The following is a 26,534-nucleotide window of genomic DNA, read 5'->3' as shown; positions in this document are numbered from 1 at the left end:
AAAGTAAAAAATGTTTAACAGAATATGTGATTTCTGTACCATTCCCTCATTGTAAGACAGGTGAATTGCCTTCAATAAAGCCTACAATAGAGCAAAGTGTAATTGTTCATGTTTCTCCAGAGGTGCGACACACAGATTACCCGTCTCCTGCACTTCACACACCATTATTCATCCTGTTATATATGACATGCTGTGATTAAAATAGATGGCTTTGACTAAAGATAGGACATTTCTACAGCAGATGTCAGTGTGACAACAGCTTGTCTTCTCCCACAGACAGTCACATATTGAAAGCATGCTCTTAATGTCAACTTCATTGTCATCTGGAAGAGCAAAAGTCTGTGTAGCAGAAAACATGACCACAGAACACATATCTTTCCCTTTCAGACAGGCACACTTACACAGCGTTATAATGGCAGCAGTGTACATTACAGAGAAGGATTCAGAAGGCTATGCAAGGTTTCTTTGCAGGATTATTTGTCCTCTTGACATGATATTTAAAGATGCCCTATTATGCTTTTTGGAGTTTTCCCTTTCCTGTAGTGTGTTATATACGTTTCTGTGCATGTAAATGGCTAAAATCCCAAAGTTGAACTCCCACACACAGAGGGTGAACAGAGGTGCTGCATTGAAGCATGTACACATGTCAAAGAAGAGGCACAAAATACAATTATGAAACCTGAAAGGATGTTTTTTGTGCTTTGCAGTAGAAATGTTATACAACCAAAGCATAATACGATTTTCAGGTATTTTGATTCTATTATCCAAATGGTACTACATGTCAGTCTTCTTTGCATTGCAGACAGCATGGTGATGTTTTTAAAATTGCATTTTTTTAATAAATTGCAGTTTGAATGGGCCTTTCAATTTCCTGTTCTGTTGGCTGAGTGGCCTTTCTATACGCCAACACTTTCTTTGGGTTTAGATTGATTAGCTTCTGTGTGTTTATAATAAAAAAGTGCCCAAGAACAGCCACAATGCATCAGCAATAATCCCACAAGAATAGGCCTGATTCTGAGTGTGTCAAGTGGTCAAAGTCCAAATTGCTGTTCACATAAGACTGCTGGGCATAAGTGCAAGAGAAACAGCTTTAAGTGCTGCAATGCACACATTCAAAGGTCATTTAGCGATCAATCATTCCATCATCACAATTTGTTCCATCAGGTCCAATACAAATTATTACTTTTTCTGTCAATCATGTGGGCCAGTGGGGAACACAAGCTGAAATTGGCTTACATACTGTCTGCCTTTTTTCAGAAGACAGGTTTGACACAGTGAGCAAAGCAACGTTTTTCATTATTACTGTCAATGGTTGAATTCCATTTAGCTTTTTTTCTTTTCATGGGAGGAACACTTCTTTTTCATTCCTTTTTCATTATTTAGCACTTTCAATGTGAATCATTTAGCCAAATCCTCTATAGTTTTTCTGCCAAAACAACAGTGCTGAATATAGCAAAAGCACTACGCTCGAACAAATAACCAATTTCAGCATTTCCTGACAGTTATTATGAAAAAGTTGTTGGTAACCAGGTAACGCAGCACACTTTTTATGGTAAACATCCGCTGTTTCTAACACCTTATTGCCCACTTTGTTCTTCAGGTAGTCGGTAAGTTTGTCTGTTATTTAGTACAGGATAGGAAGGTAAACAGGACTATAACAGGGGATTCTAATTCATGAGTTTTGAAAAATAACATTGACCATAATACTGCATTCACATGATACGCGATTTGCTCTTTGGGTTTGGTGTCAAAAGGTCAATAAATTGAAATCATTTCAACTTTTAGCACAGTGCTAGGTGACAATTCTGAGTCCGCCTAGTCGCAAACTATTGGGCAATACATTAAAAATAACCAAACAGTCACCCAGCAACCACCAATTTATATTTTTTAAGATTAGTTAATTGCCTACAATAAAGCAAAGTGTAATTTTCTCGTGTTTCTCAAGAGGCACAACACACAGTTTAGCCGTCTCTTCACACACCATTATTCATCCTCAGAACACTAAATCACTGCTGTATCTTTCCCTTTCAGACAGGCACACTTACACAGCGCAGTGTACACTACAATATCGATCTTAAACTATGTTTCTCAGACAAGTGAACTATTGTGGCTGCGTGAAGAATGACCTTACTTGTTCAGTAGAAGTGGTTGAAGTACAGTGAGTAACCTTGTTGTTGCACCACAATGTACTTTAGGGATTGTGTAGGACTGGATGGTTAAAAATATATTGGTGATTTCTGGGTTTCTGACAGTTGTTAGTTGGACATTTACAAGGGTTAAGTGTTGGAACATACCTTTTTTTTTGCTGGGCACAAATAAAAAATGTATAGTATGTGAGACAGATACAAGACAAGCAAAGTGCAAATATGGACAAAGGGTAGATGCAAATAAAATATGTGTATGCAACCACAATCTGAAAAGCTTTTCTATTTCTAGGCAGTTCATTTTAGTTTCAAGACTCATTTTAACAACAGCACACTTGCCAGATGATCTGTTTGAATAACTGAAAGCCTGCCAGATGTCTCAAGAGCAAACAATGATTCTTCTGTCATCACAGAAGGGAATAAGACATTGAACATTTTATGAAGTCAGTGAAATTCTGTGAAGTTATTCTCTCTTGACCAACATTTCTCATCAAACAGTTCTTGACTAATTATTTCCATCTCGCCTATCCACATTTTGTTAGCATCAGGGCTTCTTTGGACTACTGCCCATCATTTACAACTCCATTTCAAGCTGTTACAGCGTGCAGCTAAAGAAAAAAGGAAGGGACTGCTGCTCTCAGTTCACTGCCTGCTCAGAGTCACTTGTTGTCAATCATCAAAATGTACTTCCTGTCACATATTCATGCTCATCACCGAGCTTGTAGTCCTGTCGTTTTGACAAAATGCTGCCGCAGATTTGTGCTGTCACATGGACTCGACACAGCTTTTAGTGACTGATGTTTAGCATAATTATGATACATTTTCTGTGGAAGGGCAGTCAATTAGTAAGCTAGTTCCCTTTCAACAGCTACCCAGCCTTTAATTGCAATCATTCATCTGTTACTTCACATTTTATCAATTTGTCTGTGATCTCTGCCACCATTTATTTCATCAGAGCAAAGATTGAAGCTATTAGCAACCTATTTTTTAGAGTTGACAAAGGGAGAAAGTGTACAGAGTGAAAAAAGAGCAAGAACTTTGCTAAGCCGAATTGCAGGCGACCTTCGCCAAAAAGGAAAAATTCTTAAAACTTCACCAAATATAATATGACACCAAAAAAGAGAGAAAAAGACTACAAGTTTGTCAAATGGCAAGTGGCAAGCCGTCTTTCATGACTTGTGTAATGTTGTTGGTAAATGGATGTGCTAGGGAACTGATTTCCATGAACAGGTGGTTTTAGCCGACATTCTACAGCGTCCGGGTAGCGAGATAATGGGCTGACATAATGTATTCAGAACCATGCATGAAAAAGTAGAGCTATGCACAACATGGCACTAAATTAAGCTTTTGGCAAGAAACATAACTGTTTTTAGACATATTGGCTGCTACTAGAATCTAAAGTTTGTTTTTCAATTTGTTTGTTGAGTTTATAATTGACATCTCAAGCAAACAAGCCAAAAATCTAATCGTTTTCTCAGAAGCTTTTGTGTGCTGCCAAGTTAGAAATTGAATGACAGAAGGAGTCAAAACAGATTCAGTTTGTCCTTCTGGCGTCTGTGTGATGGTCAGTTTAAATTGTATTTAACTAATTTGTTTACCGTTTTAGATTATTTTTGCTATTGTTTTGTCCGCATATACCAAGTAGCTATGTAGTGCTGTGATGTTGGATGTTACAAGGGACTATGATAAAAGCAAAATCATTTGATGGTGTGTTTTTTATTATATTAGCTTTCCTAAAATGAAATGTTTTTCTTTGCTAATAGTTTTTCAATATTACTACTAATAGGATATCATTAGATTCTTGCCTATACACAGCCCTGACAAAGAGTTTATTTAAAAAACCGAAATCACAAGAGTGTAAGGAACCACAAAGCAAATGTTAGCATGTCCAGCTAGCTAGCGTTCTACCCAAAGTATTAATGCAAATGTTATTTCATTTTTAAAGTCAAAAAGCATTTTATACTACATTCTTTTGTAGGGTAACGGGTTAAATTGCCTTTTCTAAGATAGCACATCCATCATATAGTAATTCCTCAATACTGTAGGCCTATGTGGAAACTGGTCCTAGATGCTAGCTTTAACAGAGTTTAGGCTAACGTTAGCAGCTCTGTCTTGCACTTGGTTTGGTTCTTACTAGAAACACATCCTCATCATAAACACTAGAAGTGAAGATTTAACATTAACATACATCTATTTTATGTCCAAGAAAGAGAAGCAGCAAACCTGAGCCATGCTTGAAGGAATTAACAGTCTGATGTTATTCATCTGTATCAAGATAACATCTCTCAGTGGTCATTTCAGCAGCAACGTGGATTTCTGTTGGCTACAAATTAAAGGCGTGCTTCTATATACCTCCGTCTCTAATCAAGGAGCCATTGTTAAAGACATTCAATAATTGTGGAAGCCTCCTGCGGGTGAATAAGCTAATTATAAAGTGTCTGTCAATCACTGGTATTGCTTGATTATCCACAATGGAAAAGCATTTATTTGCCGCCGTCATATTGTGGCAGTAAGGCAAACACTGTGCCCGTGTGTTGATAGCTGACTGCTTTATTAATGTGTATATTCCTGCAAATGCTGCAATGTGAGTGACAGCACAGGAGTGTGTTCAATGTGAACAGAACGTTGCAGGAGAGCCTTTCTTTTCTTCTTTGTTACCCACTATAGCATGCATGTAGCATGTGCTGAAATGGAATAGGCTTTTAGAGGAGCTTTTGCAAATCTGTGTCAAATCTGAATCTGTCATTAAAGTGTCACCTCAGGGGGAGATAGAGTATTCCAAACATGTTTTCATGATTAGCTGGAGTGATGATAGTAACTGGTCCTCTGGCAGTTTGTTGTTTCATTGCATGTTGCTACATGCAAAACATGTGTTTTTCATTTAAATGTATAAAATTTAAAAAAAATTTGAATACTCTCCAAAAGACAAAATGTGAATGAATGCTGTTTTTGATCCATGACGTAATTAAATGTTTGCCAGTTTGTCTTAAATTGGTGAAAAACTATAAAAAACGGGATGGTAATTTGATGGTACATTGTTGTTGGTTTCAAGTACTTTTGTGAGAAAGTTTACATTGGATCTGCGTGGGGCAATGCAGAAACCTTTTTAATATGCTGCTTTTATTTTTAATTGCAACATTTAATTGCATTTTGCTTAAAATAGTTGTACCAACTTTTCTGCCTTTGCCAACTTTCTGCAATATTTCAAGATATTTCCAATTTTCTGCATGTCAATATGGCTTTCTATGCGTGATTTGAAAATATGTTTCTAAACTAATATATACACTTTCTTAAAATACCATCACTTCACTTCTCCCCCTACCAAAAAAAGAAAAAGGAACACCTGCCTCAGCAGGAAAAGGTGGCTCCCTGTTGATGTGTGTGCCTCCACGGCAATGAAGTTGAGTGACAGCTGCTGACATATAGCCATCACACAGAGAGACGGGTGGAGGGGATGTTTAACTTTGTTGAGGGTGAAGGTGACTAGCTGTACTCACATTTCAGAAAACGTAGAGAGAAAAGTATTAATCCTGACATGTATTTTTTAAAATCGATTGCTTTTACTTGTTGAGTATTATATTACTGAAGGGAATTATGGCTATGCTTGCTATTACCCCTTAATATCTCAATGTGGATATTTCCCATAGTACACTGTCATGCACTGTGAACACTTTTGCAGTGCGTACATTTTGACCGCATTCAGCCAAAATGTTGATCATCGTTCCTGGACAAAGTATTTTAATCTTTGACCATTATAAGTGCACCATCCGCGTTCTCATAGTGCATTTTGCCATACTTTGCATTGTGACCAACGTATGCAAAAGACAATTCGGAAAACAATGTGTATCTTTTGTGCAGTACCTAATATATATTTTTTAAATCCAATGAGCAGGGATGTACGAGTTGGTGTTTTTTTTTCTTCTGCTGCATTCCCGCAATGCTTAGAGTCATTTTGTTGATGTACAGTATGAGTTTCCCTGTTTGCTCTCTGTGCGTCTTTATACAACTTTCAATGCCTCCCTTCAACTCGTCTGACCTCCACTCATGCATTTTATTTCCTGGACTCCTCGTGGCGAAAAACCTGTATGTCAGAACACATTGTGTCATCGCTAGCTCAATGAAGTCTAATTTCTCATCCTCTCTCTCCCTCACGTTCTCCAGGTGAGCGGGATCAACGCATCGGTAAGAAGGAAGCGTGAGCAGCGCGTGCTGTTCATGGTGGTCGTCATGGTGGTCTGCTACCTTTTGTGCTGGCTGCCGTACGGCATCATGGCCCTGCTGGCCACCTTCGGGTCGCCGGGCATGGTCACTCCCGTAGCGAGTATCATCCCATCCATCTTGGCCAAGACGAGCACCGTCATCAACCCGGTCATCTATGTCTTCATGAATAAACAGGTGAGAGGGTGGGCGTAGGGGGGCTGATGTCAGTGCTTTTTATCTTTCACTGTCACGCAGCAGCAGGCGGAGGTCTACCTACTGAGGCCAGACATCTTGTTTTCACGTTGGTTTGATAAAACGGTAATGAGTCATTGTTTTATATTCCAATCTGTTATGCCAGTGCCTTTTTTTCTACTGAATAATCTAAATGCTGAACCTATGTTTATGAATGAGGAATAAGAAGTTGGTTTCCCACATTTGAATCTGGCTATTTGAGGAAAAAGGCTGTCAATCAGCATCACAAGGCAGCTAATGACATCAACTATTCAAGAAGAAAGGGATGGGTCCTCCTGTTTGTTTTTTGTTGCATCTCAGGCCATGTTGGACAAATCTAATATAGTCTTTAATTACCTTATCCAAGACTTTCATGTGATTTTAACCAATTCCCGTTACTTTTATTCAACCAGAGGGGGCATTTGCAATGTCATGAAGCAATATATCCTCTGAAGTGGTGATTATTGTCTCAAAGTTAGTTTCAATTAGCCTTTTCCCATGCCCACAGACAATATGATAAGTCACTTGGAGATTAAGTGTTTATAAATAAGAGCTCCTATTTTGAGCTTTCATAAGAAGCCCAGGACTTCTGTTATGTTTACTTGCGCTACAATTTAGTTGGAGGTAAATCTTCCCGGAAGAAATAAGTGTCACCTGACTCTTTTAATAAATGTCACATTGGGTTTATCACTAACATTGGCAAATAACTACTCAACATGTTTTTTTTCCTCTGAAGTTTTGCGTTCCCTTGTTATGTGATGTTCAAATAATAACTCTGCTTCCAATCAAGCATTTCAAGGATGTATTCTTAACATCAAGACAAATTGCTTATTTCATTTCTGGTATAGTTAGAGGACAAGATCAATACCACTCTCATATCTCTTGAAGAAAGCTAAAGTTAGCGGCCTGTTAGCTTAGCTTAGCAACAAGCGGAGTTTCCAGGAAGCCACTTCACAAAATAGTTCGGCACAAAAAAACATGCAAAACAGAATCATTTGTAAATGTCTGCTTTTGTGCCTATTAAACAAATAAAATGTTACGCGTAGATAAGCTCAACGGAGCCAACTAACCCGCATATGCTAAGCTAAGATGCTAACTAACTCGTCTTTTCATAAGACTGTAACACTATCATGAGTTAAATCATAGAGACAAATTGTAAGGTTGTTAGCTTCTAAACTACATAGCTTTTGTGTCCGGAGGGCCACTGAAGACTGGATGAAAGCCAAAATGCCGTCGGGAGTTGGGAATGGAACCCAAACACCAGACTTGTTTCATCAATCATTCCTTGTGTTATGCCACTGGTTGAGAACCACATTGATTATAAACTAGATGTACGTAGATACTAAATAATAGATTAAGGTCTGGGGGACACAACGCCTCTGTATACAAATAATTAATAACAGCAGACCTTTAAAGTGGTATCACATTTATTGTGCAACTGGCATGTTCGTGTTATTTAATTTGATCCGTAGACTGATGGAGACAAGCATCTTTCTGTTGAGTTACTCCGTCTGAGCCTTTTTATTTAGCAATTTGACTTTGTTCAGTCAAGACACTACTTAAGAGTCCAGAACAGTGGTTGAGATTCTTGTAGCTCAAAATCAGATAAGGCTTTTTCTGCGTGCTAATATAACCATCCTCAGGGCAGCAGAGTAGAAACGGTGGAAATCCAAACACCATGACGACCTCCTAACCTATCAGGCTCTCCTCTCCTCTTTCTCTGCTTCGATCTCTCAGGCAAAAAGCACTTTCTTTCAAGATAAGATCCATTCTTCCTATTCCAATCCCAAAAAACTATTTTCCATCTTCTCCACCCTCCTCGAACCCCCCAAAGCCCCTTCCCCCTCCTCCTTTCTGTCAAGCGACTTTGTTAACTACTTTGAAAAAAAGGTTGATGATATTCGCTCTTCTTTTTCTGACTCACCATTACTCACCACTGGGTCTCCAGACCCACCGTTCACCCACACACTAACCTCCTTTTCCCCTCTCTCTCCAAGTGAGGTTCTTACCCTCATTACCTCAGCCCGTCCTACCACCTGTCCTCTGGACCCTATCCCCTCAAACCTCCTTCAGACTATCGCTCCTGATATTCTACCGTTTCTCACCCATCTCATCAACACTTCTCTAACTTCTGGTCACTTTCCAAATAGTCTCAAGGAGGCAAGAGTAAACCCTCTCCTAAAGAAACCCACTCTCAACCTGTCCGATGTTATAAACTACAGGCCTGTCTCTCTCCTCCCGTTGCTGTCTAAAACACTTGAACGCGCTGTCTTTAAACAACTCTCCTGTTATCTCCATCAGAACAACCTTCTGGATCCGCACCAGTCTGGTTTCAAGGCAGGTCACTCCACATAAACTGCCCTCCTTGCTGTCTCTGAGGAACTGCACACTGCCAAAGCAGCCTCCCTCTCCTCTGTCATCATCCTTTTGGACCTGTCTGCTGCATTTGACACGGTGAACCATCAGATCCTCCTTCGCACTCTCCAAGAACTTGGAGTTTCAGGCTCTGCACTTTCCCTCCTCACCTTATACCTCAAAGACCGCACCTACAGGGTAACTTGGAGAGGGTCCGAGTCCGACCCTTGTCAATTAACTACAGGGGTCCCTCAGGGCTCTGTTCTTGGTCCCCTCCTCTTCTCTCTGTACACAAACTCGCTCGGATCTGTCATTAGCCCGCATGGTTTTTCATACCACTGCTACGCTGACGACACCCAATTAATTCTGTCCTTTCCCCGCTCAGAGACCCAGGTCGTCGCACGCATCTCTGCTTGTCTAGCAGACATCTCTCAGTGGATGTCTGCTCACCACCTCAAGCTCAACCTTGACATGACTGAACTGCTTTTTCTTCCAGGAAAAGAGTGTCCCACCCTTGACCTAACAATCAACATCGGCCCCTCTGTTGTTTCCCCGACTCAGACTGCAAGGAATCTGGGTGTGACCCTAGATAACAAACTGTCCTTCACTGCAAACATCGCTGCTACAACCCGCTGCTGCAGATACACTCTTTACAACATCAGGAGGATACTTCCCCTCCTGACCCAGAAAGCGACGCAACTTCTGGTCCAGGCTCTCGTCATCTCACGCCTAGACTACTGCAACTCCCTCCTGGCTGGTCTACCTGCATGTGCCATCCAACCTCTGCAGCTCATCCAGAATGCAGCGGCTCGTCTGGTCTTCAACCTTCCTACATTTTCCCACATCACGCCGCTCCTCCGCTCACTTCACTGGCTTCCAGTAACTGCTAGAATCCACTTCAAGACACTGGTACTTGCGTACCATGCTGTGAATGGATCTGGCCCTTCCTACATCAAGGACATGGTTAAACTGTACACCCCAGCATGTGCACTCCGCTCTGCATCGGCCAAACGGCTCGCTGCACCCGCACTGCGAGGGGGACCCAAGTTCCCATCAGCAAAAACACGTCGGTTTGCTATCCTGGCTCCAAAATGGTGGAATGAGCTCCCCATTGACATCAGGACAGCAGATAGCCTACACATCTTCCGGCGCAGACTGAAAACTCATCTCTTTCGACTCCACTTCGAGCGATAGAATTACTAACAAAGAATTACTAACAAAGCACTTATATACTAATAATGGTCTGGCTTATCTAAAGCCAGTTGAGTAGCACTTGAAATGTTTTGGCTCTATGAAACCTGATGTACTTATATGATTCTGTTTTCTTCAAGTTTGTATCTTCTTGGTCGAATGCACTTATTGTAACTTGCTTTGGATAAAAAACGTCAGCTAAATGCAATGTAATGTAATGTTCTAGCAAAGGTCTTTGGTTAATTCAAATCAGATTTAATGAGACACATCGCCAGGAGGAGTACCGATGCAGTTTGGCCCCAAAAGGATACGCTTTGAGGGCAGTTACTTTTAACTAGGCCTTGAGTTCCTGGAGTTTTCTATCATTATGATTACTTGTGTTTAAAACACTTGCTTTACTGTAGAGCTTTATACACAAGCGGTTTGTATTTCAAAACACATTTTCTACATAAATTGATTGTTTGTATTGTTTACCAAGGCTGAAATACCAACAGTAGATCTGAAGGACATAGCTCGATGAAAAATATATTTTTGTTACATAAGTGTGAGTGCATGCAGTATTAGGGACAGTGAAGTGGCGGTATGACCGAACATTTTTCATTGTATATAATAGAGCTTCCAACACCTAAAAGCTCTATTACCTTCAGTTTGGAGCAGAAAATGGCACAAACGTATAAAATAGAGAATCATAATTTACCGTTTTTCACAGTCGTCCTCATATCCTTATGGGGGTTGGAAGAAAATATTGTTTATTTAAAGTTAAATGCATCTGATACACTCTGAGGGCCAAATGAAGAGGATAGAACTTAGGGCTCTAGTAAACAATGTAATCATATTATTAACTTTTTGTATAATTACAAGTTTGATGACACTGTAATATAGTCATACCGACAAACCGTGTTTTGAAACTAATCTGATGGGTGGCCATCATTGCCGTAAACCTCACTGACGACAGTCCCAACAAAAGCTTCTCCCTACCCAGATTAAGAGTTCTAGCTCTTCACAGTCTAGGTAATAAGACTGTAAACATATTTATTTTTCTGCGGATGTAAAAGACCTGATTCTCTGAAAATGTTACATATTTTGCATGACAAAAAGCATTCAAGGAAGGGACATTTTATTTTATATTGAAAACACTTCATATTGAAACAGCCCAGTTTAACTAATTGTAAACCAAGCGAGCCAACATAAAAAAAGAAGAAGAAAAAAAGTGAAATGTTGCAAGCAGTTGCCCACTGGATACTTTTACCTCTTCAGGCCATTAAAAGTCACCAAGAACAAACATGCTGTGGAAAAAAGCTCAGTTTTTGGTTTAATGGTTACTAGCAACGTTTAAGGTCAATACAAATCATCTGGGGAGCTGAAAGCTTCAGGTTCACTGTTAATGAGTTTCTGATAATCTGATGACCTCTAAATTGTTTGGGGAATACAGCATGCACCACATGACCCTTACTCTACTACCCTTTCTGGTTGCGTTCAAGGTGCATTTATAGACAATAAAACAGACAACAATTCCCATTACAAATCATTATATACTAACTCATGCGGAAAATGTGAGTAATGGAGAGGCCCCTGGGTCCCGCTAAGGGGTTAATCCGACCCTTTTGTTTATACACTTCCTCATTATCTTTCCATTGTGTTTTGTCCAAGTTGGTTTTGCTTTATTGTTAAGCATGCATTAATTAGTAGAACAGCAATATCCACAATCATTTATGAATATTAAAGCAAACAAATTCACTGCAGCAATTATTTCTATAATCAGGGGTGCACATAACTGGTACGCAGTAAATAAATGTAGTGGAAGAAAAGTACATGATTTACCTCTGAACTGTAGTGGAGTAGAAGTACAAAGTAGCATAAAATAGAAATACTCAAGTAAACTACAAGTATCTTAAATTGTACCTAAGTACAGTACTTGAATAAGTGTACTTTGTTACTTCCCACCTCTGAAATCAGATATGACTTCAAGTCATGTGATAATTTCTTAGTATTTGATCCTTCAACTTGGCCTCAGGAAATGCAAGGACTTCACAGTTTTGGCAACAAGTTTTGGAGAAAGCAAATTGGAGGCTTACAAAGAGACAGGGAGGTGCATCTTCATCATCTTCATCATCTAGCATGCAAGAAGTGTAAATAGAGGACAGTGAAGGAGACACTGAGGAGGACAGTGAGGAAGACTGCACTTATTAACACCACGCTTCATGTGGGGTGAGTACCAAACGCTGTCTCCTGGTACTCATCTGAGTAACTCACTCAAAAAGTTATGTGCACACCTGTCTATAATGACTTGCTGGCCTCAGAGAATAATGGGGCTCCTGTTTGTGTTTATACAGCCCAGGTGTGATAACAACAGCTGCAAACATGTCCACAGGTTCTACTTGTTATTCCCAACGGGGAGTTTACACCAAGAATGAGAATGTGATCAACTATTCATTCATTAGGACGTTCACCATTTTTTGTTTGTACCTAGTGTATTAAAGGGGCCATATTATGCTCATTCTCAGGTTGATATTTGTATTTTCTGCCTCTATTGTGACATGTTTCCATGCTTTAATGTTCAAAAAGCTCTTTATTTTTCTCATACTGCCTGTGCTGCAGCACCTCTTTTCATCCTCTGTCTGAAACCAGAGCCCAGTCTGCTCTGATTGGTTTGCTGGCCGGCTCTGTTTTGATTGGTCAACCGCTTAGAGACGTCCACTAGAAGCGAGAGTGTTACATAATGATATGATTATGTTACAGAAGTAAACAAAGGAGTCCAATGGAGGTGTTTCGGGCAGGGTTGGGGGGTTTGCGATGAAAATCTCTCTGTGAAACTTTTGGGATTTTTATAATAATATTTTATCTTATTTGATGCATGATTTCTAACATACTGTACAACCACAAGAACATAAGCTTATGCATTCATTAGATGTCAACGATTTGTTTTGGTTTGTCTTGTACTTTTTATCTGGTGCTCAACTTCGAACTCCTGGAAAAGGTATAGACAAAAGGTCATTAGATTAATATGAGCTTCAACATTTGAAGTCGAGATCAATTATGAAATGATTAATACCAGTCAAAAACACAAGGTAACTGCAGGTGACTGTAACTAGACTTTGTTGAGTTCCTCTCTGAAGTAAAACTCGTTGTACCGAGCAAAACAAAGTTTAAGATGCTTTGTTCCTTTCTGAAGCACTTTTCATCATGGTGAGAAAAATAACAGTAGAAATCCCACTGCGGTGCACTGATACAACTTGTCTCCTCAATGTAATCTTCATCATCTCGTTCTGTTCTTTTGAAGTGCTGTGTAAGCTTTTATAAAGTATTATCTCCAGAGTCAGTCGGAGGGATTTTATGTACTGTACAGAAAATTACATTTGGTACTGTATATTGGAGAGTTAATCTGATCACAGACTCCAACGTGTTTGCTTTGACTTTTAAACTTTTCTCACTGATTCACTGCAGGGAGTTATTTTATTCTAAAGTTGGAAAACAATCGCATAACTACAACCAATTCCAGATTTTGCTCCGTCATGTTGAGGTCCAAGAGTCAATTGCACACCTGTCTGTTCCGTCTCACACTCCTTCCTACTCACGCCACCTGCCCCTTCGCACACTGACCTCACAGGGACGGTTTGTAGCCCACACATCATCGACCTCATGACAGCGTGAGAAAAACGGGACACTGAATGTCCTGTATGTCATTTTCAGTCTTCAATTCCTCCCAGCCCGTTACTATGGAAACTGTGAGTTGAGGCGAGTTGAAGACTAAAAATGCTGTACAGATACAAGGAACAGCTGCTGTGGAAGGGTCCCATCCACAATGAACAGTGGAGAACATGAAGTGTGAGGTGAATGCACTGTATTATGGGTACATTTACACTGAATCACCTTTTGTTAATCTTGTGTGAATACATGGTGGTTTATACTGTATGTCAACGGAGAGCAAATGGCAGCTTCTCTGACAAAAACTGTTGCAAATGTGGAAACTAAAGTCATATATAATGGTTTTACATTCAAAGTGTGTCTTTGAGAAATGTTTTAATGGTTACAGCCACAGTTCACTGCACAAATGTATTATTTGTAGTCTTATTTTAGTAAGTACTATGAGTTTAGTTGTATAACTTTTTAGAGCAGCTTTAAAGCCAGATTTAGCCAGAGTTGATCCAGAAAAAAAAAACCATGTCGCACCTGTATTTGAGAATCATTTTAAGATGACACTGCTTATGGTCTTGAGGATCAGTCTCATAAATGATACGTCCAACACACTGACATGTTGTATTAATTCACATTCCATTTTATTGCTGTGAATTGCCTTATCATGACTGACAGTTTAACAGGCTGTGTGATTTAACGAGTGATCTACTCCATCAATGCACAAATAATTGATTTGGTTAAAGTCTACTACTGTTTGCATTCACTTCGCTCAAGTTCAAACCACAATTTGGGCTCAATTGTACATCGGGCCTGCAGCTATTGATTCATTTAGTAACAAATGATTCTACCTATTATTACTTTGAATAAATCGGATTGGATACTTTCACTTTAATGAAGTCAAATAGTAAATATACACAAGACCTATGTGGAGGTATTCACACCAAAATTAAAATAGAAAATTGGCTTTTGAAAAAAAAGGATAATTGCATTAAGGATTTTACTTGGTTTTGCTTTGCCCCCCACCCCCAATAAAAACTTATTATCCAGTTGTGTATTTCACTTTTGAATTTCCTGCCTGTATATTAATACATTAATATAAGTATTCAGTTTATTAAGTTGGAATTACTGTGCTATTTTCTACAAGAACTTCAAAAGAAAAAGAAAAAGCTTGGTGCACAGACATGTCGAAGCAGAGAAGCTTGTTGTGTGTTCTGTCTAATATATTCAGTAATTGGGAAACAAACAGTAATTTGCTTGTATTTAAATAATTGTGTTGCAGTTATGCTCATTAACTGGTTGAGGAAGATCCATTTATTGCTAAGCATTATTGCCCTTCTGACTGGGAGATCACATTTTTCCGCTTCATTGTGACAAAGACTATATTAGGTTAGTTGCTTAGGGCATGACGGAGCGGTTGGGGCATATTTGACTGCAGTTTATAAACTAGTTTTCAGAAGAACTTTAATCATCATTTGACCTAAATGGGAAACCATTTTTGGGAAATAGTTTTGAGAGCCTTTAGGATGACTTACCTCAAAGTTGAAATGCCTGACATTGTCATTAGATGACACATTTTTTAATTGGAAAATGTAAAATGGGGCCATATTTGTATTGACCCTATTGGCATTACACTTAATATTACTCTGCACTTTTGTCTATTGGAGTTGCAATAAGTTTGAAAAGTCTATTGACGAAAAGAAAGAAATCACTATTTTGAGGATTAAAACATCTTTAAAGTTAATTGTGTAAAAAGCCTGGCCATTCTGTTCTTAGGCTCTCAAATATGTTGATATATTTGGGATTTGGCAGGGTTAGGGTTAGTTCAAAGTCTCAATGATTCAAAGGGGTTATTGTCATATGCAGAAAAGCTACACAGAAATTGGCAATGCACATTTTAAGTCCCGGGCCCCGCCAACAGTGCAAAATACACTATAGTCAAGACAAAAATGTATTTAAAGTAAAACAGTTCAATAACATATAGTGTGAGACATACAATTTGTTTAAGTAAAATGCAGGAATAAGAAAGCTGAGTAAGGGTTAGGTTAGGTTAGGCTTAGGGTTGGGATTTTGGGTTCAGGGCTGGGATTTCTTTAGGACCTGTGGATGGGCGTGTGTGTAGATACGTGTTGCATTTAAGAGGTGTAGTAGCGAATTTGTCCCGAACATTAGGGTTAGGGTTAGGCCCCATAGTCTGTTTTATAACACTATGTTCCTCTCTTACCTTTATTGACAAGACGCATTCTACAGTGATCTTGACAAAAACAGTGGGCTGAATGAGTGGACTATAGTTGAACCCATTGGCTGAACTGGTTTTTTTTGTGGCTTTGATGAGACCAATTTAATTCCATCAGTGTCTCAAGAAGTCAGTCCAGCATCATCTGTTCAAACCCATTACACAGATGATAACGCATCATAAAGTTATAAACAGGGGTGCACATAACTGGTACGCAGGTACGCATGCGCGGCAACAATCTGAAATGCGTAACGTCACTTGTGTCACAACGCGCCTTTGCGTACCTGATAGGTCATCAAAACAAAACACATATTTCGCCTACACATGTTTCTTGTCAATACTCAGTGGAGTAAATTATTAGACATGTCCAAAAAAAACAAAGACATTAAGCAGCCACTTTGCCGTTTCGCTCCCTGCTAAAATCTTCAGACTTTCTATGACTGATTGAACTGGGTGCTGGCCGTGCCGCGCAGGACATAACCGACGGACCTGTGAAGCTTCACAGGAGGCAGAGGCTTAGATCACTGGACGACAGAGTTGGTCGCCGTGTGCACAGACGGAGCTGCTGTTAACGTCGGTGTGTACAACAGCATTGTACCAAAACTACGTCAACTGGCTGCGGTGGGAGACTCCCCTGTGCACATTCTGTGCCCCGCGCACACACTGGAGAACTGCGCAAAATCAGCTGATCACAACGTTCACGCTCTGTGGTCAAGCTGCTGCAGTTTTATTTACAACAAAGTGGAGTAAAACACACAGCTGCAAACTTACTCAGGCTGTTAATGGAAGAGTTTGAAATCAGACAGAGGTGGAAGAAGTGTTACTCAAGTAAAATTAGAAAAGTATTATCATCAAAATCTAGTTAAAGTAGCGACAGTGAAAGTAGTCATTTTGCAGATTGGTCCATTTCATAATAATGTATATGATATGTTTTATAATTATTGATCATTAAAGTGTTTAAAAATTAGTTTGAATGACTTTGTATACTGCAGGGTAGCTTGTGGATTTACTCCAGGTGGAACTAAAGTCTGATTTAACACTTGATTATATTTTCACATCATTCATCCACATCTGTAAAGTAACTAAAGGTATTAAATAAATGTAGTGGAAGAAAAGTACATGATTTACCTCTGAACTGTAGTGGAGTAGAAGTACAAAGTAGCATAAAATAGAAATACTCAAGTAAACTACAAGTATCTTAAATTGTACCTAAGTACAGTACTTGAATAAGTGTACTTTGTTACTTCCCACCTCTGAAATCAGATATGACTTCAAGTCATGTGATAATTTCTTAGTATTTGATCCTTCAACTTGGCCTCAGGAAATGCAAGGACTTCACAGTTTTGGCAACAAGTTTTGGAGAAAGCAAATTGGAGGCTTACAAAGAGACAGGGAGGTGCATCTTCATCATCTTCATCATCTAGCATGCAAGAAGTGTAAATAGAGGACAGTGAAGGAGACACTGAGGAGGACAGTGAGGAAGACTGCACTTATTAACACCACGCTTCATGTGGGGTGAGTACCAAACGCTGTCTCCTGGTACTCATCTGAGTAACTCACTCAAAAAGTTATGTGCACACCTGGTTATAAAGCCAGTCGCTTCAGATACAGGGCAAAGCAGCAATAACATGATAAATCTAACGACCTTATAATTCCTGCCAACTTAAAACTCACAACATTGTTAAACACGCCCTATAAAATGTCCTTTCACTAGATAAGAAATGGAACAATATTTCAGTCCCTAAATTGGCTCTCCTTCAGGTTCTCGACTATTAAAACCAAAGGGCCAATGTCGACTCAATGCATACTTTTAACAATGTGATTATAAATAAATTCCAAAGAGAGTGCTGTAAATGATTGGCAGGCACAAACCACAGTTAGTTATATTGGACTCCGAGACTGGACAATGAGAGCTTAGTTAAATGCTGTGTGATTTGAAAAATTCATGTGACAGGCAACAGTTACCATCACCGTCAAACAGAACAAGATTGGATTTATTTCTGGTTGCCAGGGAGCTGCTTATTTTATCATTTCAGAAAGAAGATTTCAGTGTGGAAATGATTGATAGACATAAAAATACACTGCCGCCCTTAACAGAATTGGAATGTGCCAGAACATCTTTAGAGGAAATGTTGATTATCATTCTGTTCACAAGTTCCTTTGTGATGCTCATTATTTTTCCGGCTATAGCTCCCAGATAATTTCTACTCTCTGTGGTGTGCAGTACACTTCAAAAGAACGGGAGTTTATTAGATCAAATTAAGTCAGGCAATCGTGGAATTAAGTAGTGGGTTTTGTGCCGACGTCTATAAAAAGAAGCTAAATGCTTCCTGCCATTTATTCACTTCATTTAGATCCCTTAAACTCAATTAAGTGTAAGTGATTGTCTGCAACTGAACTCATATCAGACTGTGGTGAGAGCACTGCAAAGTTTTGGATATTAGTTTTACAAAGAACTCTGTCAATAGTCTATTTGCCTGTATATGGAGTCCTATTGTAAACCCACATGTATTGAGTTCACAAAAGTTTTATGTTGAAATGTATAGTATGAGTCTCTAGCATATAGGAACTGCTGGGTGCTAAGTTGCATATGTTGGGCAATTTAGTGAATTAGCAAGAGTTGAGTTAAGTAGCATAAATTAGCATAATCACCTATATCCCCAATATTTCAAAAAAAGATTAGCCAATTTGGATGTTATTGGAGTGGTTTTGGAGGGTTAATGAGGATGCTGAATCCATTTCTCAGAAGTTGTAGAGGACTGTAGATCAAAAGTAGTTTGTTCTAATCATTTAAAATGATTGATTTGATCATTGATTGAAAATGAAAAAGGTTGCCAAATGCATTCATATTTTGAGATTATGTTGGACTTTTATGAAACAAACAATACTTATCTCACAGAGCGAATGTGAGTGAACTGCTGATGATTGTATCTTTGTGCACGGTCACCTAGGAACATAAAAATCCAGGCACATGTAATCCGTCCAACGAAATGCATCACCCAAACAGGATGTGACCGGTGTTTGGTGAACTATTCACTCTCTTTGAAACACTCCGTCAGTGCATCTGTCTGTCATGCTTCATCTATTAATATGTCATAGCCTTCACCTTTCTCTTGACCTTAGCCTTGATGCCCCTGTGTCTCATCTCAATTCCCCTTTTTTTCTGTTGTCTCCATCTCCCTGTGTACCATATGTCTAACGCTCGTGAGTGTGTTGTTTGGACAGCTGAGGGAGCGGGGAGTTTGCATCAGCACCGCTGAGAGGCGTTGATTGTCTTGTTTCCTTACATCTCTGTGTAGCCTTCACTGATAGATTACCAATAGGTTATGGACGCACTGACAAAAGGGACGCAGTTGAACTCGAAGTTCAATGTCGAGTCAAGTCAATACAAAAGTATCACAAAGTGAGTTTGTGGTGAGGTTAAAAATTCATGTTTGGGAGATGTTTTCAATCGAAAAGCACCTGGTTTTTGTCATTTAAGGGATAAGGCTACAGGTATTCGAATTGAGGGGGGGGGGGGTGCTAGTGGAGCCTCGCCAGGTGCACCGCATTTGCGGCTCAGTTGAGGCTCCCTCCGCAAGATGAGGCCCCCTCAGCAAGATGAGGCCCCCTCCGCGAGGTGAGGCCCCACGCAGTCTGCGTGATCTTCCTGCTTCACCCCATCCCATAGTTTTTACTGGTTACCAGGTTGTAATAATATACTTTTAGTTTTCATGTCTGCTCCTTTCACAAAATACCGGAGGGAGGAGCTGTAGCGTAAAGGATTATGGACATTGTCCCGCCTACAATTGTGGTACTTCTTTTCAAAAGAAGGGGCACATTGTCTTTTACTTACAACTAAAATGCAGTAACCTGTTTCCTCAGACATTCACCATCAGATGAATCCCAGGAACTATCAGGAGGCACTTGAATCAAAAATGGACATTCCACCAAGTTATGAGCAGCAACAACATAAATTTAAATAAAACATATATTGAGCAGTGGCGAACCGTCATGGCCTTCAAGGTATTCAGAGAATACCCTGGAACACTCAGATAAAACAAACAAAAAATCGATTTAATTATATAAATAAAATGTAATAAAATGTAATAAAATGTATAGAAAATGAATAAATGAGAATCGTATCTGTGTTGTTGATCTGTAATATTACAGTGTTACGTTGATTTGTTTGTCCTTCTCGAACCATGCTCTACGCATTTCAGTGGTTTTGTGTTAGAAAAGAAAGCAACCAATCAGATCTTGTTCTGGGTCTCTGGGTAGAATATCCTTCAACCAAGGTATTCTATATCCTTGATAGAATGCCCTGGCCGTTGCACTGAATGAGAGCGTACGTTTGGACTGACAGTTTGATCAACCAATCATATATTGATTTGTAGCCAATGGGCGTATTCTTTCAGAGTTCCCCTCGGTTCCAGGGTACTCTAGAAGGCCCGGTAGTTCACTGGCTCGAGACAGAGGATCTAGATTAATGCGACGAAGCAATTCATGCCATTTTATTGTTTTTAACGTTGAAATGACAAGTGCAACAGGTGAAGATTAAGTTGTTGCGGAATTGTGAGTACCCTTTTCAAGACGACAATTCAGTGAAAAGACGGACATTATAATGCCGCGAAGGGGGGGGGGGTGTGTGTGTCTACAGAAGGTCCAGTTGTGATAGACACGGTTCGCCACTGATATTGAGTAATACACTTGAGGTCAAGATTATATCATTTCACCCATAATGACAATGATAACAATTTGGGCTAATGGTAGAATGACGATATGCCTTCAACCCCTGATACAGTACTGCTTTTCAGCAAAAGCCCAAATTAACATCACATCTCTTGACTGTTAACAATGATTCCTGTTTCTTTATACATTTGTTTTGATTACTCTATGTATCCAGCAACCCTTTATTGTCTTGATGTCTCTATTTCAATGTCTTTCTCTACAAATTAAACTTTTCATAAATGTTGTTTATGTTTTTTTTTTTACTTTTCTTATGTGACCAGTAGTTGTGAAACAGATTAGGCATGTTTTGCGCTCATGAGAAAATGTAGTAGACTATAAGTATACCTGAACATGTACGTATACTAAGTATACTACGTTTACTCAAGAGTGGCATCTTCACATTACCAAGAGCTGAGGAAAGGGACTTAAAATGTTGTTCCAGTGCTTGTCTGAGTTGTGAATATGTCTAGGCTGGAAATGCCTGGAATTTAAAGTATAGCCAAATACCCTGAATGCATTGTTATGCCTTCAACCTACTGCTGGCATCCTCAATAATTCAGAAACCCCCCACCTGTCCATCAGCAGATACTTGCACTTTGAGCCGGGTACATGGGGTACCATGTTATGTGCAGGTTGGAGAAACACAGGAGGATCTGCATGAAATCATAATCCTGACACTTCCAGATCTGTTTTCTTGGGTTGAAAAATCTATCCAGGGGTCCATTCACTATTTATCATTCCCTGACAGGTGGTGTATACATTTCAATGCCTTTCCTCTGTGCTTTGGAGACAGCCCGTCTGTTCTTTCCTCAAAACATTTTCATATGTTCTACCCTGGTTGGAAAACAGCATTGTTGGAGGTGTAAAGGTTGAAGTGAAATCACTGTGACAATGCCATAACTTTGAAGAAATATGGTTATAGTAATGTGTTTTAAATCTTGCAATGAAATGTCAATCTAAATTCATCCTATTGTGGTTTTATCAGCTGTAAATGAAGGATGTAAAATCTTGCATAATGAACTGCCACTTGATATGTAAATCTTGCTGCTAATTGAGGGATCACAATCAACTTAAATATAAGAGTTTACAATTCAGCTTATACTTTGGTGACACTTATTTTATTGTTTTGGTTGTGTTAAGCAGGTATTAAAAATGGCAAACGGGATACATGGTGACGCTTGTTATGCTAATCAAACAAGTGATGCTTGTTTGATTGAGCCCACAAACTAACCTTGATGTTTTCAGACTAAAACTGTAATACACAGTGGCTATCATTGTAATTATTGAAGATTACTCAGCTGCCAAGTTGTAAGAGCACAGCTGCAGAGTTGAAACCAAGCAATATGCCCAACAAAAAAAGGTTGACATATTCTTCAATACCCAGGTTCAATGACACACTTTTTATGTCCGTGACAACATTTTAAATATTATTATTTAGTTGGAACAAAATCCAGACCATAGATAATAAAATGGTAATTTCAGTTCTGCTTTGTGAGAAAATGTCAGATGTTCTGCATGCCGACCAACCCCCCAGTCTTTTCTGACACACTACATCAGGAACACTGACATCAATTGTGAGGGGCAGGATGAATGCTGGGGTTATTTGGCTGCTGTAAAAAGCACAATGGGCTTCATTACTTTAATATAAAAGTGCTTAAGTTGGCTTCCAGCTACAGAGCAGGTACCTGTGCCATTTTGTTAAAGTTGTACGGTTAAAAGTCATTTTAAAACTAGACAAGGTGGACCAGATGCCAACCTGCCACATGTAGGACAATAACATTTATATTGATCCATAAGCGTATAAATAAAGTATTGTATGTAGTCTGTTGCTTAAAATCATATTCACCTCCATGCGCGATTGAAATAAAAACTCTAGTAAATGGCACAAAAAGCTCTGTAGGAATTGCCCTTCACCAGCTGCACATATGAGTAAATATTCATTTTCTTTGTCGTAGTTTTCACTATATTCCACCAAAAAAGTGCATCCCGGTGGCTTGTGCTGTTTTGTGCCAGTAGGGCGTTATGTAGGCGACGAGAATGGTGACAGGTGGGCAAGCCCTTGACCCCACCCACGCGTGTGTTTATTGATTGACATCCAATCAACTTCTGGACATTTATTATGTTATTAAAATGCTGAGCAGTCCGGCACAAAGCGGGTCACCGTGTCACCATAAGACTTGGCTGTAAAGTGAATTTAAAGGAAACATTTCTAACTGTTGGTGGCAGTTTAAGATACAGTGTAGAATTCTGTATGAATGTAGGTCAACTTTGTAGAGTAGGCCAATTGGTGTGTAGACACTAATCCGTCCAGCTGACAACAACCACTAGAGTACTGTGGGATCTTACAGAGGAGATCAGGTGGAGAGAAAAAAGGGTCTAAACCAGTGGTTCTCAACTGGTCCGGCCTCGGGACCCACTTTTTACTTGGTCAATACATCGCGACCCAACATTTTGAAGCACTCAAATCTATTCAACAAAAACTCGTGCTGTAATATATACGCTTTTGAGCATACAATATTAATAAAAGTGAAGTACAGTGCATATATCCCTTATATCCCTTCACAGAACTAAAGTATTCTTTTAAAAAAGGTTTAATGAGACGATGGAATCAAAGCTGAACTATATAAAAAGGCACACATGCTGAAACCCAACCCCAGCAGGGGGGTCTGGGGGGATTCTCCCCCAGGAGATTTTTTGAAATACTAACATAAACTACGCATTCTGGTACACTCTGAGAAGAAAATCGGGCCTTCAAAATAAAAGTTTGAGTTTCCCCCCCCCAAAAAAAAAAAAAAAATTCCAATCTTTTTTTTCAACTTTTTTTTCTTCACTCACACATCCGCGACCCACTCGAAACGGGTCCGCGACCCACTTTTGGGTCGCGACCCACCAGTTGAGAACCACTGGTCTAAACAGCCCTATTTTTAAAGGTCACCTATTATGCAAAATCCAGTTCTCCATGTCTTTTATACATAAACACGTGTCCCCTCTGTGTAAAGAGATTCTGAAAGTTTCAGGAAAAAATATTTTCTCTCTTTTCGTCCTGATCCATTTATATAAACCTGTCTGAAAATGAGCTGATCAGTGTTTGGCCACTTTATGATGTCATAACGATTTTTTGGCTTGTGTAACCATTAGTCAATAACCAACCAAGGTAACCCCCCCCCCACCTTATCACCTGAATCTCCTCCTAGAGCACCATTGTGTTCTTTTTAACCACATATCTCTCAGAGGGGCGTGGGGAGGGGCTCCTTATTTTCATCTAAAGTAACAGACAGAGAATCAGCACTTTTGAAACAGGGCTGAAACAGAGGGGTTTATGGGATGCATGATCTGTTTGGTATTTCGAGCCAAACACTTCAGAGACATGTTTTGGGGGGATTCTCCCCCAGGAGATTTTTTGAAATACTAACATAAACTACGCATTCTGGTACACTCTGAGAAGAAAATCGGGCCTTCAAAATAAAAGTTTGAGTTTCCCCCCCCAAAAAAAAAAAAAAAATTCCAATCTTTTTTTTCAACTTTTTTTTCTTCACTCACACATCCGCGACCCACTCGAAACGGGTCCGCGACCCACTTTTGGGTCGCGACCCACCAGTTGAGAACCACTGGTCTAAACAGCCCTATTTTTAAAGGTCACCTATTATGCAAAATCCAGTTCTCCATGTCTTTTATACATAAACACGTGTCCCCTCTGTGTAAAGAGATTCTGAAAGTTTCAGGAAAAAATATTTTCTCTCTTTTCGTCCTGATCCATTTATATAAACCTGTCTGAAAATGAGCTGATCAGTGTTTGGCCACTTTATGATGTCATAACGATTTTTTGGCTTGTGTAACCATTAGTCAATAACCAACCAAGGTAACCCCCCCCCCACCTTATCACCTGAATCTCCTCCTAGAGCACCATTGTGTTCTTTTTAACCACATATCTCTCAGAGGGGCGTGGGGAGGGGCTCCTTATTTTCATCTAAAGTAACAGACAGAGAATCAGCACTTTTGAAACAGGGCTGAAACAGAGGGGTTTATGGGATGCATGATCTGTTTGGTATTTCGAGCCAAACACTTCAGAGACATGTTTTGTATATTTCTGAGACCTATAATATGTTGTTGAAAAACAGTATACTAGGGGATTAAGTAACTTGGTTCACTTGATTTCGGGAGAGAACAATCTATTTCTGATCAAGTCTTTGTCCTTTGCTTGACCCAGTTCTACAGATGTTTCCAAGCCCTGCTGCGATGTAAGGTTCCTCGACGAGGCTCCAGCGTAAAGAGCTCCTCCAAGGTCGCCACCAAGGCCATGAGGGGGATCGCAATCACTGGTACCCGCCGCACCAATGACTTCTTGTTTATGGTGGCTTCCCTGGGCCATCCGGCGGGCTCCGGGCCCCAACTGGGACCGCTTGTGGAGCCAACCGTTGACATCACCAAAGCCTCTTCTTCAGACATCAACAGACATGTCGAAGTGTCGATTGCCAGTGATTGGCTATAACCACGAATTCCCAAAGTTTCCAGGCTGGAAGAGAAATCATGAGAGAGATGATGTTACTGATGCATGGAGAGGCGTATCCGACCAAATCAGGTGGATTTATTGCAGCTGTTGTATCAGCTTTATGACAGCTTAGAGATGGAATGGACCGGTAACAGAGGCAAATCTTGTTCAAATCTTGGTCGATATATAAAACCAGCCGGAGCTTAGAGATCTCTGCAGATAAAAAGGAAACATGGTCTTTTCTAGGCATTTTAAGGATTTCTTATCACATGTTTGCATAAAGCACTGTCAGACTGTTATGGTAGGAGAAAAGGATTTATAGGGATCATTTTGTGTGCAATATCTATGTTCGGTAAAGAATTTACTATGACATGAGAGAAATGTACTCAGAAGAAGTTCAGAAGGGATAAGATGTATTTTTGTATTGATTGGTTATTGATGGTAGCAGTGGTTACAAAGTGAGGTAGAAAGAACACATGTTGTTTGTCATCTTAAGCATTTCAAAGTCTTTCCTAAGGTAGACAACATTATGAAATATTTGAGCAATGAGAATGTACTTGAATTGTTTTTTTAAGTATAAGTGTTTTAGCTTTTTATTCATTGCCCGTCATTTTCCTTTTAATTCATCACTTGTCACTTTAAATTGCATAAATAATCTTTTGATGAACTGGTTAAATGTGTGGTTCATTGGAAGTAGCATTGCTAGCATGCTAAGGGCATTAACTTTCACCAGGAATATTGACCTAGGGTTAGTGAAATAGGTGCATGTTGGAGAGTTACTGTATAGTTCCTTCAATAATGACGTGCATGTGCACTGTTGCAGGATGCAATTGAGGTTGGAAATATACAGTGTCACGTAATGTTCAGTGGTTAGCACTAATACAGATACTAAACATGCTTTTCTGGACTGATACACACATTTTGAGGGCTGTTATATCTTTTATGTTACTTTTGTGACCAAACCCCAAAGCGCAGGGTGTACTATGTGTTGAAGAACTGGTTCACAGACTATTTAACAATGATTAGCAGATCAGTGCCTTGCTCATTGGCACACAGTCAGGCTTTGAAAAAATAAAGTATAAAAGACAATCCTGACCAATATAAATTATTTTCTAGTGTTGCAAAATAAAACACTTTACTCGAGTCAACAAAATGCTTTGGATGGAATCATTTTGTTCTGTATGTGCTTCTGTCTGTCTGCAAAACTCATTTGACACTTTTCCCTTTTGCAATACAAAGATATTTGAAGTTTTTTAAAGCTGTGTTGTCAGTGAATGTCTAAGCTATCAGTGGTGTGGTACTTTTTCGCTACTGCCTAATTAGTGTGTGCGATTTACTGGTAATC

General features: G+C 39.5%; 1 protein-coding gene across 1 annotated transcript in view; it reads left to right on the top strand.

Moving 5' to 3' along the window:
• Positions 1-25,197, top strand: part of LOC117488864 (vertebrate ancient opsin-like) — a 92,664-nt gene extending 67,467 nt beyond the window's left edge. Inside the window, exons 3-4 of the mRNA XM_034138012.1 lie at positions 6,306-6,539; positions 24,908-25,197. Of these exons, the coding sequence (XP_033993903.1) occupies positions 6,306-6,539; positions 24,908-25,189 (516 nt within the window). The 3' untranslated portion in view covers positions 25,190-25,197. The remainder of the gene's footprint in view (positions 1-6,305; positions 6,540-24,907) is intronic.
• The last annotated feature ends 1,337 nt before the right edge of the window (positions 25,198-26,534 follow it).

This window comes from Trematomus bernacchii, unplaced genomic scaffold (assembly GCF_902827165.1).
Source record: "Trematomus bernacchii unplaced genomic scaffold, fTreBer1.1, whole genome shotgun sequence".
NCBI lineage: Eukaryota > Metazoa > Chordata > Actinopteri > Perciformes > Nototheniidae > Trematomus > Trematomus bernacchii.
This window is presented reverse-complemented; position numbering and strand designations above follow the sequence as displayed.